This window comes from Equus caballus, chromosome 8 (genome assembly GCF_041296265.1).
Source record: "Equus caballus isolate H_3958 breed thoroughbred chromosome 8, TB-T2T, whole genome shotgun sequence".
Taxonomy (NCBI): domain Eukaryota; kingdom Metazoa; phylum Chordata; class Mammalia; order Perissodactyla; family Equidae; genus Equus; species Equus caballus.
The window spans coordinates 14,967,140-14,982,581 of record NC_091691.1 but is presented as its reverse complement, the minus strand read 5'-3'; the positions used below and the strand labels follow the sequence as shown (position 1 = coordinate 14,982,581).

The following is a 15,442-nucleotide window of genomic DNA, read 5'->3' as shown; positions in this document are numbered from 1 at the left end:
TCCTAGATGCCGCATCCTGCCTGTGCCCCTTGGTTTCAATGAAGCCAGAGCTCTGGCTCTGGTTTCCCCTCCTCCATAAACGGCCATGAGTTTCATCCTTTGTGTAGGCTCAGTGACTTCTTCCATGTGTGGGTTAGAGCTTCAAGCATGAGTCACGTCTTAGTGTTGTAATCTCATGGAAATGTCAACAACCAGTGTGCCTGATAGGACCCTCGTCTAACTTATGAGCAAAGAAGAACATGAGGCCACAGGACAGAAGGACTACAAAGGCAGGGGGAGGAGTCTGCATGTGTAGAGTTGGACCATGATGAGAACAGGACTTCTGGGTGATTGGATTATTCAGACGTTTGATCATGTGGAGATGACAGGATCAGAGAAGCAGAAGGAGACTCCTGGATCCAGGTGTCAATGATGAGAGTCTCATAGAGTGTGTTGTCAGGAATCTACATGGTAACACCATCCCAAATGAGATTTTTACGAAACATTTAAAACAAACATTGGTGGCAATGAGGATGTGCAGAGGGGAGGAGAAAGGGGAACCCACAGTGGTGTGGAGAAGGCCCTGGGGGTTATGACCCGCCTTAGCCTGACCTGGACTGGTCTGAGGCTATTTCAGGTCTTTGGTTAGCCCTCTTTCTGAGAATAGATTTTCATTTCACAGAAGAAATTGAAACATGTTGGATTAGGGACCAAATCCCAGACCCCCGGAAGAGTGTGTAACATAAGGACTGTGCAGCATATTACGTCCCTGAAGAACCACACCAAGCCTGATGCCGTAGCACCTCTGGTCCCTAAGTTTCTTATAAGGGTCTCAGACCTCTACCTCATTACTTACAGCTGCTACTACCTGACCCCCCCCCCACCAAGTGGCAAAAGAATATATATATGTGTGGGTGGGTGGAGGGCAGCCAAAACTTACAGAAAAGGAAGGTCAAAAGGCTCCAGAACTTTGCAAAGATTCCAAACTTGGTCTACAGTTTGCCAACTCCCTTCTTACTGGAAACAGAAGCCTTGGGACCATACTTCTTCCCTTCCTCTGATATTCTTCAGGGCAGACACCAGCAACTCTTTCTCCCCCATGTCCTGAGTCCTCTTTAGAACCTTCTCTGTAGGCTCCTGGACTAAGGTTACTAGTAACAGAGTAATAGGCATGACCTCATCTGCCCATGCAAAGCCCTCTGGACTCCAGTGGGTGACTGTCCACTTCAGGGCCACTGCAGCCTGGGCACCTGCCATCTCGGCCTCCCCAGGCACACACGTCATGGCGACATCTCCTTCATATACATGAAGTCTGAGTTTGTTTCCTGAGACCACTGACAAGCAGGGACTTCTGAAATGGGTGATCTGGGAGAGCTTAGCAACGGGAAACTCGGATTGGTCCTACTGAAACCACTTCTTGTTTCAGCTCCTTCCTGGGAGGCTTGTCAGCAAGGGCCTTTGAGTGGAAACTTGAGTTTCCAAAGGACAGAGATGCAAACTTCACAAGCACCGCTGGAGCCAAGCAGCTGGGGGAGCAATTATCTGGGGCTGCAGCTGGACCAGTTCCATTGCGGGGATGGCAAAGCCACGCTTGGTCTTTCTTTCACCACCTGGAGCTTTGCAGCCAACAGTGTTCCTGGAAACCGAGGTTCACTCTTCCAAGGTAAGGAAGAAAAGAAGAATAGGAAGCTCTAGTCCATGTGTTGGGCGTCACAGGGTTGTGGGGGGAGGCGGCAATGGGGCCTCTCCCATGCTCACTTCGGGTCAGGTTGAAACCCATGAGGCTCTGAGAGAGCGAGGTGGTGAGAGCCTGGGCTTTAGGATCAGCTCTGCCCCAGGTCCCGGGTTTGCATCTTACCCGCTGTTTCCCTTGGCCAGGTTGTTTAATCTCTTAGGTATTTACATCTCAATTCCCTCATCTGAATCCCCTGAGAATTAGGTCTGCATTCCATACTCTTACTCATACTGCGTTAATACTCTTGGGAGTATTAAGGACATCATTTCCACAGTGTCTGATTCAATAAAAATTGCTTGCTAACAACTATGAGTATGTCAAATCCACCCCCGTATCTTTCTGGTGCTTTAACACTTACAAATGTTTCCGCGTGCCTTGTTCCGTCTGATGCAGAGCAGTCTTGAGGGTCTCCACTCTCTCTGGACCCCATCTTCCCTTCTCTGTCAGAAAGGCACGTTTGCCCATTTCCCCCTCTTCTTTCAGGATCCATCATCAGGCCAGTTTTCCTGTTAGGTGCCCCCAGTAACACTGCCGTAGACACACTCAGTCCCCATGGAAACACTGGTGCATGGCTCAGTGTCCTCCTTATTCTTCACGTTTTCCCCTCTGTTTCATGGAAAGGGCCACCTTCATCCTTAAAGTGCACAAGGCAGTCTCTTTTAGGAGACTCGATTTAATTCACCAGCTCTACTCATCTCTAAGTCCATGTCCTCAGTGTTTTTCTCCTCAGGATCCTGAGAGGTTGCTTCCAACTGAGCTTCCAGACCCTGACATCGTTTCCTCTGGGTCTGCTCCTCCTCACCCTCCACCACTCTCAGCATCTCCTCCTGGGCCCTGGAGCTGCCTGGTGCTCATCCTTCAGGTGACGGTGTCCTCTGAGGAAGGAGGAGAGACCCATGTTCTCAAGCGGAGGTGGGGCAACAAGGAGCGCCCTGTCGCTCGTGGACAGGTCCTACAGAAAGTCTCAGTGAGGGTCAGGGGAGGCGTAGCCCTGACAAGTGCCGTCAGATCTTGGGCTGTTGAGTTGTCTTCTCACCCTCTAGCCTTTCTTTTTCCTTCTCCTTGGCTTCCCCAATCCCAGCCAAGACGCAGCCTCACTGGCCTAGTCGCTCTCTTTCCTGCTCACTTTCCACAGGGGCCTGAGGAGGAAACCAGGCTCCACGCCAGGTTTTTTGGCCAACGATAGTTTCTTAGTCCATTCAGGCTGCTGGCACAAAAATTCCATTGACTGGGTGACATAGAAACCGCAGAAATTTATTTATTGGAGTTCTGGAGGCTGAGAGGTGCAACATCACGGCGCTGGCACCTTCGAGGTTTGGGGAGAGCCCCCTTCCTGGTTCACAGAGACTGTCTTCTCGCGCCATCCTCACGTGCTGGAAGGGATAAGGGAGCTCTGTGGGGTCTCCTTTATGAGGGCACTAATCCCATTCCTGAGGGCCCTGCTGCCCAAAGGCCCCACCTCGAAACACCATCACACTGGGGATCCGGTTTCCACAGAGGAATTTGGGGGAACGTAAGCGATCCTTCTCTGGAGATTCCGTCAATGCTCTTTGTGTTATCCTCACCGTCCTCCTCCTGGTGTTCCACGGGTCATCTGTTTCTCGCCACGGGGTTTCTCCTTCTTCTTGCACTTCTAAATTTTTTCCAATTTCAACTGACCAGAATAGTGATTAGAATGTCACATTCAATGCCTCCAAATCCCTATTTATTCACCTGCTCCATCAGAGAAAAGAACACATATGCATAGATGTATTTATATATTATGTCATACATTCTGTGTATTTTGTGTGTACCTTGTATAGGGTACATATATGACATATATATATGCAAGTTTTGTAAACTCCCCTGCTTTCACCCTCCCCCAGTTTTTTCTCTCCTATGTTTTCCCGTGCACTCTGGTTCTGCGTGATCTCCACAATCTCCTTCCTGCCAGTAGGACAACCTCTGTCCATGTGATTTCCTTCCCTTTGTCTTCTCTACTGAGACACTGTCTTTATCAATTCTGTTTTTCTTGATATCTTTTGGCAAATGGGAGTGTGTTTGCCTCCTGACCATCTCATCACCACTGAGCACTGTAAGAAAGATCGACAAAAAAGAAAATCTCACTGTCTGCATTGGCTTCACCTCACCCCCACGGACTTTCAGATGGCCGTTGTTGTTTGAGCCACTTTCCTTATTCGATGTCGCTCTCGGGTGGGGAGTAAGTCACTGTGGGTCGTGAATAACTGTATCCTGTTGGCTGTGGTTTTCTTTTCAGAGCTGGGTTTGGACGCATCCCTCAGGATGAAGACCCCTCCCACGCTGAAGGGTGATGCTCTTGAGTGTTCGGATGCCAGCAAGCAGGGGTGTCAAGTCATTGGTCACATTGATGCCTCAATTGTCATCCAACAGAGGATTCTCAAAAGAAAACTGCGGCTCAGCAAGTGGAGACTAGCATGCAGATTCCCTGGCCTTCAAGCTTAGGGTCCAGAGGTGAGCCCATCTGGGACTCTCAGATGCACTTATTCCTCAGTGCTCTCTGTCTAAGCTTATAGCTCAGTCTCCTGCTCTTTTTTCTCTCCCTTGTTTGTTCTGTTCAACATCTGGTGCTACCTCTGTCTGGTCTCACCTCTGTCCTCCGTGGGGGCTGCCACTGTGCCAGGCCCTTCCATCTCCGTCTCCTGTGTGCACTCTGACCTCTGCTGTGTTTCCACTGCCGCTGTCCTGATATTCCCTCTCACCTTTCTTCTTAGTCAAGGGGAAGCCCAGCCCCATGGTCCTCCTCATCACAAAGCATCTTTGAGCCACTGAACACATTGCGCTTTGTCTGAAATCACACACTTTCTTGGCTTCTTTGCCTTCCCTTCCCTGCTTCCCCAATTCCACTGCCTCTTGCTTCTGGGAGCATTGTCCAAACGGATCACTTGCACATGGATATTCCTCCTGTATGTGTTAGGGAACCCGACCTAGGCCAACCCTTAACCCTGGACTTCTCCATGTGAATAGGAAGTGTTGGAACTGAGGAGAAAGAGCCCCGGTTATAAAAACTAAATGAGTGGCTGGGTCATGACCATGTGGTTGAGTTCACGCGCTCTGCTTCAGCAGCCCAGGGTTTTCCCGGTTCAGATCCTGGGCACAGACATAGCACTGCTCATCAGGCCATGCTGAGGCAGCGTTCCACAGCGCAAAACTAGAAGGACCCACAACTGGAACATACAACCATGTCCTGTGGGGCTTTAAGGAGGAGAAGAAGAAAACAAAAAAGATTAGCAACAGATATTAGCTCAGGGCAAATCTTTAAAAAGAAAAAACCTCACTGAGAGCCTGGGTCGGGGTGCTGGACTGGCCTGGTGTCGGGTTTCTCCTCAGCCCTTGGCTGGTCTGCATGGGGCTTCCAGGGACCAAGTGTCCCCACCTCAGGGCCTCCTCGGAGCTGGCAGTAGTACTGCCATGTAATAAGCAACTGGGGACTTTTATTTAGATGAATCCCTTGACCTCACAACTCAAGATTCTCATTTAAATGTTCTGGGGTGGGGTTTGAGCTTCAGTATTTTTAGAAAGCTCTCAAGTGGTTTTTATGCAGCTAGAGATAAGAAGAACCCTTTGTCTCCTATGACCTCAGGTTTAGCATAGAAATGTGCCAAACATGTCAGTGCTTCATTGAAATGTCTGAGTATCCATCAGTCCTTGATGGAATTGTATTCCTCTCTCAACTGTACTATCTGTATAACATGCCAGAAAATCAAGAAGAAAAAGAGGTAGATGAATGGATTAGACTTAGAAGAACTCTACTTGGAAAAGACTTTCTCCGACTTTTTAGAATACAAGATAAAATGAGAAATAAACATTACATAGAAACCCAGTTTACAGATAACAATACCTCCCTATTACAAATAACACAATTTAGTACTTTCTTTAATTTTTTTCTCTTCTTTCTTTTCTTTTTTTTTTTTGGTTAGGAAGATTGGCCCTGAGCTAACATCTGTTGCCGATCTTCCTCTTTTTCCTTGAAGAAGATTGTAGCTGAGCTAACATCTGTGCCAATCTTCCTCTATTTTGTATGTGGGAGTCTGCCACAGAATGGCTTGATGAGTGGGGTGTCTGTCCATGCCTGGGATCTGAACCCAGGAACCCCGGGCCACCCAAGCAGAGGGTGCAAACTTAACCACTATGTCACCACACCAGTCCCTTCTTTCATATTTATCATGTAAAATGTGAAGTTCACAGTCCATCAAATTGAAATCAAGTCCAATGGGTTTGGGGCTACAGTTGGAAAATTTTACTATTGATCAATTTTGGTCATTAAGTAAAATCCTCAAAGAGAACCATTATATTCATTCCCCTAAAGAAAATATAATAGTAAATAAATTGGACGTTAGGAAAAAGAGTTAGGTTTATGCTTCTTTATGCCATTCTTTACACCGGCGTAAATCCTAAAAAGGAATCTTTCCCGAGGGAGTGCTTTGGGGGAATCAAAGGGCGGGTGGAAGAGAACCTAGTTAAACCAGTTGCCTTCTGCATCCCCTTCAAAGACTTTCTAGTCTAGACGTTGAGAATATTCCTAGCAATGCCCTAAGGTGTATCCTGGTGTGGAATCAACAGGAGGACTGAAGGAAAATGAGTGCGTCCATGGTTATACTCCTTGCTGTTTTTTTGCTAATTCCATTGTGTGTTTCCCCTTGTGGGTTCCTTCCTCAGTCCCTCGGGAGAATATTTCTCTGTAAAGCCTTACTCTCGTCCAGCCAAGGTGACCCAGCAGTATCTACTTCCTGTCGACACCTCCGGACTGGAGCCTTTCCTCTCACCTTCCCCGAAATGGACACAAAGGGAGAGGCCTGAGTTCTGGCCCCAGGGTTGTCAATAACAGCTCAGGTGGCTTTAGTTAGGCCTGAGCCCCCTGGCATCCCCACTCCTCATCTGCAGAAGGTGGAAGTGGATTTGGATATACTCTGAGGTCCCTGTAGGCTGTTCCATGCCGGACCTCTTCCCATCGCCTGCCCTTCTTCCTCAGAGTGCTGGGACAGAGAGAGAAAGAGGGCGTGCCTCTCTGCCAAGGGTCCCCTCCTTCCCACAGCAGTCTGCTTCTGAATGTGTGATGGATGCTGAGCACATCCCTCCCTGGGAGGTGTGAGACAACCATCCCTTTGCTCCAGACGAACGGGATTCAGGAGTGAAGTGGCTGCTGAGGACAGGGTGGTGGGGATCTGGCTAGGGCTCTGCAGCAGCTCTGAGCTCGGACGTCACCAGCTCCTGGTGGGCGAGGACAGGGCTCCCCGGATCCCGCACGGCGGACTGGATGGAAGTTTAGGGAGGTTCTTCTTCTAACTTTGGATCTCACTTTCCCCTTCAGCTCCTCCTCCCAGTAGGAGCTCAGCTTGCTCCTGGCCTCTGTCACCATGTAGCCAGCCCTCCAGGCTCAGCTCGCAGCAGGACCTGACAAAGACTCACACTGGCTTGTTTTTTCTCTCTCTCTCAGATACCAAGGACTTCCGAAACCAAGAAAAGAAGAAACCCCATTATGCAAAGTCGCTTTTCCACTTGATGCAACACATCTAAAACAGCCAATCCAGCTCCAGCCCAAACAGAACACCAGAGGGATCCTTTGCTGAGAATCCACATCACAAGCACAAACCACTCTCCACGATGTTTACTCCAAAAGCCTGCTTCGATGGGAGCAATCCCAGCCCCTCAGCCTCCAGTTGTGGGACATCGCAAAGGAGCCCAATGCCTAGATGCACACATGCTTCTGAGAGACCTTAAACCTCGCTCCTCTCCATTCCCATCCGCTACGTAACCAGAATCAGGAGCAAGCGGGCAAAGACAACGTGTCGATCCAGACGTTCTTTGCCACCAGCAGGGCTGTGCTAGGAGCAGACAGCAGTAACCGCGCAGTGTTCTTGTTGAGAATGTGCAGGCTGAATTTCATCATGAGGTCGTTATCAGACAGCTGCAGAACGTAGACCATTGAACAAGACAACTGACCTTTCTTCCAACAGTCAGTGCCACCGCAAAATGACGACCACAAAGAGGAGAAGAGATATTTTCGCTTCCTAAGGACTGAAAGGATTATGTTATTGTGTTTTTTTAGTCCTTTGGGACCAAAAATATCTCCTCACCTTTTTGTGGTTGTCTGTGGTGGTGGTGACGTGGCCTGGTTTGCAGGGGACAGGTCAGTCGTCTGGCTCAGTGGTCTGCATTCTGAAGTTGTCTGACCGTTTCCTCCTGATGAAATTCAGACTCACCCTTCTTCCAAGAACACTATACAGTTAGTTTCTGCTGTGAGCGTCCTAGCGCAGCCCCCTGGAGACCAAGGATGTCCAGTTTATCCACCACCATTACTGTGTGACTAGCATTGGTCACTTTGTTCTGGAGGGCCCACGAGATCGGTTCATTGTAAAGAGGCCTTTTTTTTCTTTCTATCATTAGCAATTTGGTGAGTGGTACTTTGAGAGTGTATGAATATCCTCTTCTCTAAAGATCTTTCTCTAAAATTTTTACCATCATTAATGAGCCCTGCTGTGTGTCACTTATCGTATTCCTGTTAGTACACTGGACATTTTCTAATTTCGTCATTCCTCTATACTTGTAGCTGCTGGCACAGTGCTGTGGAAAAGAACTTACCCTCCCCCTTTCATACCATTAAAGTTTCTGTTGTGATTGTCACTGTGGACTCGTGAATTTTTTACATGCATTAGCATAATCCATTATACTCAGGATTGATTTTGTTGGATATGGATTTAAGTCAATAGAAATCTTCTTGTTCCTCCTGTTCATACTTATGTGCTAAAGCTTCCCTTATGAATCACATTTCCTCAGTCATCTCTTATTGGGTAGAGTTGGTCCCTCAAAGACTTCCCGTGATGGAATCAGGACTCCCCCGGGGTTGCATGTTTAACTCTCTTATTATGCTGCCTGATGCATGGACAGCTTGGCGGAATGTAAAGGACTTGCCCACAATGACTCTTATTCAGTTTTTAAAAACATTGTCTTGCTCTGTGTGTTCTGTTGAGATGGAGAATGTAAATCCATTTTCTCCCAGTTGTGTGTGCACTGGCTTTGAGGGGTGGGGAACTTTGGGAATGTCTGGAACTTGAGAGGAATTTGTTTTTCTTTTTTTCAAGTCTTTTGGTTCTAAGAGGATAGAACTTGGAATTGACCATTCCAGTCTATTTCTCCCAGGAATCTATGATTTTCTCTCTGATCCTGTCTCAATATCTTTTCTTCGCTTTTGTTCTGCTTGATACTTTCTTTATTCAATGTCTCTTATAATTTTGAACAAATATGTTGCCCTTATGAACCTTGCCATTTAGCCTTTTTTCAGAGTTTTGTTTTTCTTCATTTTTTTCCTTGATTCTGCCAATTCTAACTTCTCATTTCCTGTTTCGTACCCAGTTCTCTTTTGAGTATTTCTTATGTGAAGTTTTGTTTCTTCGTATCCACAAATGCTTTGTCAGGAACATTGAATTCAGTTCAGGATGTCATTTTTCAGTGATCCTATGTTTGCTCATTGCTTTTGAGGGGAATTGTTTCATGAGCTGAACTCTCTGACTCTCTAGTTCTGGTTTTTTTCTTCTGTCATCTTAGAACACCTGTCTGCTACATGATTTTCCCGTTAACATGCTTAGGTTTACTGAACGAGAAACAAACATTCTCTCTAGGAACGGATGAGTGATTGGTTTGGCTTAGTCCATTTCTTAGGTCTGGATCTCTCTCTTTGGTGCAATTCGTCTAAGAGACGTGAGGTTTGGGGATAGGCGGGCTGTGTCTTCTGGATTTGGGGAATCTATTTTCTTCCAGTAGGACCTTTCATTTCTACCACTTGCTTCATTCTTTCCTTCCCCACAAGCCTCCAAAGACACTACGCCCTCTTCCAGGTCTCTCCCTGGCCCCAGCAATTGTGCCTCCCCAACATTGTCACCTCTGGTCCTCTGCACTGTGGAAGCCCTTCCTTTCAATTCCCCAGCAGCCAGAGCTGTGGTGGCCCTGGTCTCAGGCCTGCTCTGAGTTTATGACAGTCCCTTTCTGTGGAGGATTTCCCTGTGTTCCCTCCCGAGCAGGCCCTCCCTGCTGTCCTCTCCTCTATGTGCGTGGTCTTTGCTGATCCTTCCCCTGCTGTGTGGCCCCCAGACCTGGCTCAGTGGAAGCCAATTGAGTCCACAGTGTTCTCTGGCCCCTGGTGGTTTGGGTAGAAGGTTATGAGTGGTGTTTTGGACTCTTGTGAGATAATGGAAACTATTTTCTTTGCTCCTGGTTCCTGGCACACAACTCCTAAAACCTTGGTAGTTTCATAAGTGATAAGAAAGGAACAAATCTCTTGCTAATATGTGGTCTTTGACCCCATCCCTGACACAGGGCTCTGAAAACCCTTGTAAATCTCTAAATGACAGGAGCACCAGGAGCGGCTTTTGTTCTATTGAGGTGACTCTGGGTGGTCTCCTGGATGGCTCCTGGCTAGGGGTGGCCACCAGAAAGACCCAGCCATGATTAGAAGCTTGGAATTTTTAGCCCACGCCCCACCCTCCAGAGAGGGGACAGGGACTGAAAATGGAGTTAATAATTGACCTTTCCTATGGGAAGAAGCCTCTAAATCATCCCAGTAGTCAGGGGTTCAGAGGTCTTCCAGGGTGGTGTACATATTCGCACCAGGAGGGTGAGGCGACCCAGCTCCACGAGGACAGAAGCTCCTATACTCGCGACCCTTCCGGACCTCACCCTATGTGTGTCTTCATCTGGCTTTGCATTGGTTAACCAAACCTGAGGAAGGGGTTGTGGGAACTTCTGCTTTGTAGCCAAGTGGGACAGAAGTTGTGGGTAGCCTGAGGACCTGCTACATGCAATTGGCATGTGAAGTGGGGTGGGAACATTCTTGTGGGACTGAGCCCTTTATCTGTGGGATTTGACACTATCTCCAGGGAGACAGTGTCCGAATTCAGTGAAATTGTGGGACACCTAGTTGGTGTCCTGGAGAATTGCTTGGTGTGGGAAAAAACCCACACATTTGGTGACCAGAAGTGTCAGAGGTGAAGTGTTTTGTGTGACGAATAAAGGAGACACACGGGAAAGAAAAACACAGGAGGAATGAACTGGGTTTTTCTTTTACAACTCTCCATGTCAACTCCTAGTCCTTTGAAATAATGCTGAGAAATGCAGCTGCCGTCATCCTAGGTGGACCTGTACTCGCTACCATTCTTTCCAAATGCAGACTTTCTATAGTACACAGAAATGGAATTCTACAAGGGAACATCCCCATCTTCATCGACCAGCTTCAACAATTATCACCTGAAGGCTCAACTTGTTTAATACAATCCCGCTGACGTCCCTTTTCCTATATTATTTAAAGCAAACCCCACACATCATGTTCATCTGTAATTATAGCAGAATGTTTCCCTAAATGATGACTCTTTTTGAAAGTATTATCATAGTACTATTACAATTATTCAGTAAATAATTTAAAATCTTTAATATCATGAAATAGACAGTGTTCAATTATCCCATTGTTGTTTTTAGGTTGGTTTCTTTGAGTCAATATGCAAAAAAAATCCACAAACTATGATCAGTGGATATGTCTTTAAGCCTCTTGCATACACAGGTTCTCCCTCATTCTCTCTCTCTCTCTCTCTCTCTCACTCTCTCTCTTTCTCTCACTCTTGTTCTCTCCTCTTTTGTCAATTATTTGTGATGAAACTGAAGTGTTTGTTCTGTAGCATTCCCGCAGTCGGAATTTGGCTGATTTTGTCCCCGGATACACTTTAACACGTTCCTCCGTCCTCCACACTTCCTCTCAGTGGGTGGTAGAATCTGGAGCAGTGCTGTCTGATAGAAAGACAATGCAGGGCCAAATGCCAAACGTAATAAATGAATGTAGGGCCGGCCATCTGGCTCAGTGCTTAAGTTCCCATGCTCCCCCTTGGTGGCCCAGGGTTTTGCTGGTTTAGAGCCTGGGCACGGACATGGCACTGCTCATCAGGGCATGCTGAGGTGGTGTCCCACATCACATGACCAGAAGGACCTACAACCAGAACACACAACTTTGTACTGGGGGGCTGGGGGGAGAAGAAGAAGAAGAAAGAAAAAGAAGATTGGCGACAGATGTTAGCTCAGGTGCCAATCTCTAAAAAAGGAAAAAAAACTTAGTAGCCACCTTGGAAACTAACATGTACGAGCAGTCAACAAAACAAAAGGCTCATCTTGTACACTGCTACTGTTGAGGGAAATGAAATTTACACAGTTGGGTCTAATAAAATAGCATTCTACCTGTCTTCAGTTTGTAAGTTTACATTTAAAGGTTATAAATTCAATAAAATTAAAATTCAGCTCCTCTGCACCCCTAGCGACATTGCAAATGTTCAATAGCCACACGTTTCTCGTGGCCACTGTGTTGGATCCGCAGATGCAGACACTGATCGGATTCAGGTTTGATAGGGTGACAAGACTTCCTCAAAAGCGGTGTGTGCTCTTCCATCAGGGGACACGTCCCGTCCTGTGTGCCTCTTCTGATGGTGTTAGCAGCCCTTCATGTGCAAGGCCCAGGTCCATTCAGCGATGACGCGGAGCAAACTGGTGATACTCCATCGTCAGGTCTTATTACCTGGGACACTTGCAGAAAGAGAAACATCCCCTAAATAACTAGTCAGTCAGTTAACGGCACAGTCTGTAAAGAGAACTGCAGCTAAATGAGCTGGTCCCCCAGCACCCTCTGTGGTCACCAGTTAGCTTCCTTTCTTTTTCTTTTTCTTTTTCTGGGTTGCCATGAACTCTAGGATTCAGACACATGGAAGCAGTTCAATCCATTGCAATATGGTCCTTACTGATGCTCCAATTATCCTCCCTTTCAGCAAAGAATGTGAGCTCAAGATGGCCCCTTAATCCTTTTGATAACATGCTAATACTCTCTGAGACCTCTCCTGATATCAGGATGACAAGGTGTTTCTATCTCATCTTGAATATTTACTGCTCCTTCCTTGACTCAGCCATTTCTTTAACAAACTCTGGTTTCTTTTTGTGCAAAATGGTCTTGCCAGATCCAACTGTGTATCCTAGAGGTACTCATTGCCATTCATTAGTTTCCAGTGGACAGAACTAGGAAATGCACATTTATGTTCATACGTATTCATGTACTCCCGTATATTCACCAACACTGCCAATTCTAATTTGGAACTACAGGGGTTTTTTCTTTTTTTGCTGAGGAAGATTCACCCTGAGCGAACATCTCTAGCCAATCTTCCTCTTTTGTATATGAACCACTGCCACAGCATGGCCACTGGCAGGTAAGTGGTGTAGGTCCGTACCCGGGAACTGGACGCAGGCTGCTGAAGCCGAACATGCCAAACTGAACCACTAGGCAACGGGGCTGCCACTGTCAGGGTTTTATCGGCTGTCTATCTTTCACCTGAATCTCCTTTCTCTAACACTGAGCAGTTTTTGTTTTAAAGGACACTGGGAGTAATAGAATTAGAATATCCCAAAATGTCTCATTTACTTTTTCCCCTCATTTATATAAACAAAACAATACAGACAATAGCAACACCACCACTAATAACACGCTTGAGGAAAGTGGCTTCTGGTTTTGTCACTCTCTTGGAGTACAGATAAATTATTGTGTTTGAGAGTCTCTTGGAAGAGTTCTAATCCACATGGTTGTTCTACAACAGGGATACACAGTTGGGTTCATTTGTTGCCTTGTATTTTCAATGTCAAGAGGTGAAATTTCTGAAAATTTCATTTAGTTTTATAGTTATGTCACAATGAATGCAGAGGGGCTGCCCCGTGGCTGAGTGGTTGGGTTCGTGTGCTCTGCTTTGGCGGCCCGGGGTTTCGCTGGTTTGGATCCTGGGTGTGGACATGGCACCGCTCATCAAGCCATGCAGAAGCGGCATCCCCCATGCCACAACTAGAAGGACCCACAACTAAAATACACAACTATGCACTGGGGGGCTTTGGGAGAAAAAGGAAAAATAAAATCTTAAAAAAAAAAATGAATGTAGATCGCAACTGAAATCTAACCAAACAAGTTACATGCGAAGTAGTCTAGCCTTGACTGTAAGATCTGCAAGTGTCTCAAGGGTCAGACAAAAGAGCTTCCTTTTATGGGGGCAGTAAGCAAGGGGCGAAGAGCCACGTGTGGACAAGTAAGATGAAAGGGGCTTGATTAGACAGCAGATCAGGGAATGTGCCATCCTGAGACCAGCCTACACTCAGTTCAGGCTGCAGACGGGTCAAAATTCCGGGGCTTGGAGGAAGGAGAGAGACTTAACCAGAGTTGGATTAACAATCATTTTGTTCTAATCGGTTAGTGTCTCCAGCAGTTCAGCTGATCCTGTGTGAAGCAAAGAGTGGAAATGGGAGGGTCTGTGTCTGGCCTTGTCATAAGTAGACAAGGAAGGTGTCCATGTGTGTCATCTGAGTCACGTGGAAAGGGCAGTTCTTTGCAGTCAGCCATACTGACGGGGACGCAAAGGGTCCCAGGATTTCTTAACCTGCCCTACTCCCCAGGATCACAAGGCTCTGGTAAAATTTGACCTTATCAGAGCCCAGTGTCTGGCACATAGTAAATACTCACTATACAGGAGTTCTTGTCAGCCCATCACTCAGCATTTTCATTATCTCCTGTGTTCTCTTAAATGACTGCATAGCCTTTCATGGTGTGGACTGGTCATAATGCATTGAAACGTTTCCCAGTTGATGGACGTGAAATTGGTTTCAACGTTTACGGTTACAAACAGTGCTGGAGGGGAGCCCCTTACACATATATCCCTCCTCGCTAGCACTCTTCTCTAGGAGAGGTTCCTTGTAATGGAATTGCCTGATCAAAGTACTCGTGCATTTCTCCCTTTTGCTAACTCCCTCCTCAGTGCCCTGCAAAGAAGTGGGACCAAGTCACAGTCTCACCGTTTATGAGAATATTCTTTTCTCCAACCTCTTGCCAACATGCATAGTACCAGGACCTGCAATTTTTTTTTTGCCAACAATCAACCCCTGTTGGGAGATTTGCCCACAGGAGTTACCACAGAATTGGACTCTGGGCAAGTAGCCCAACTAACTGGCACCCTGGAAAAGCTGAAACCAGGATACCCTTTTTTTTCTCTGTTATCTGCTATCTCTGTCATGTCTGTTCTGTTAGATAAGCTGGCAGCAGATAGCACTGCAAACTCATTGCTTGCTGGGGATGACAGTGTTTGTTGGCTTCACATGTCATTCTGGATTTTGTGGATGAGGGACTGATTCACAGGAGAGACTTGTCATTTGGTTAACCTGACTTCCTCCCAGAGAGAGCCCAGTGAAACTGGGGACCATCCATCCCATGGAGCGAGGCCCGCATGACTGGGCACGAGAAAAATAAAAATCAGAAAACAAGGCCTTCAAGTTTAAAGGTTTGTTAAGGTGGGTCTTTCAACAATGGATCTTTTCCCTTTTTCCCTATTTTTCATGACAACGGGTGGTGGGGTTGCATTGGTGGCACTTTCAATTATTTGGGGAAATTTAATAAGACTGGAGGTTTTTGTTGTCATGGAAGAATTTTGTCTGTGCCAGTAAGGGTCCTTGCTTTAAAATCTTGGCAGGTGAGCTCCAGTGTACAAGGAGATTGCATAAATTTGACATAGGAAATAGAAATGGATGATGACTTCTCAGATAATGTCAATTTAGAATTAAGCACTGCATCTTTTTAATTTTTTCGGAGGTTTGTGTGAAGAGCCATTCCTTGAGAGATTGAAATGACTTTCATGGTGTTCCTCAAGAGGCACTGGGTCA

General features: G+C 46.7%; 1 protein-coding gene across 1 annotated transcript in view; it reads left to right on the top strand.

Moving 5' to 3' along the window:
• The window catches only part of LOC138915194 (neuroblastoma breakpoint family member 6-like), a 33,377-nt gene extending 25,021 nt beyond the window's left edge, over positions 1-8,356 (top strand). Inside the window, exons 19-21 of the mRNA XM_070220016.1 lie at positions 1,406-1,642; positions 3,972-4,186; positions 7,170-8,356. Coding sequence (XP_070076117.1) covers positions 1,406-1,642; positions 3,972-4,177 — 443 coding nt within the window. The 3' untranslated portion in view covers positions 4,178-4,186; positions 7,170-8,356. The remainder of the gene's footprint in view (positions 1-1,405; positions 1,643-3,971; positions 4,187-7,169) is intronic.
• Positions 8,357-15,442: the final 7,086 nt, after the last annotated feature.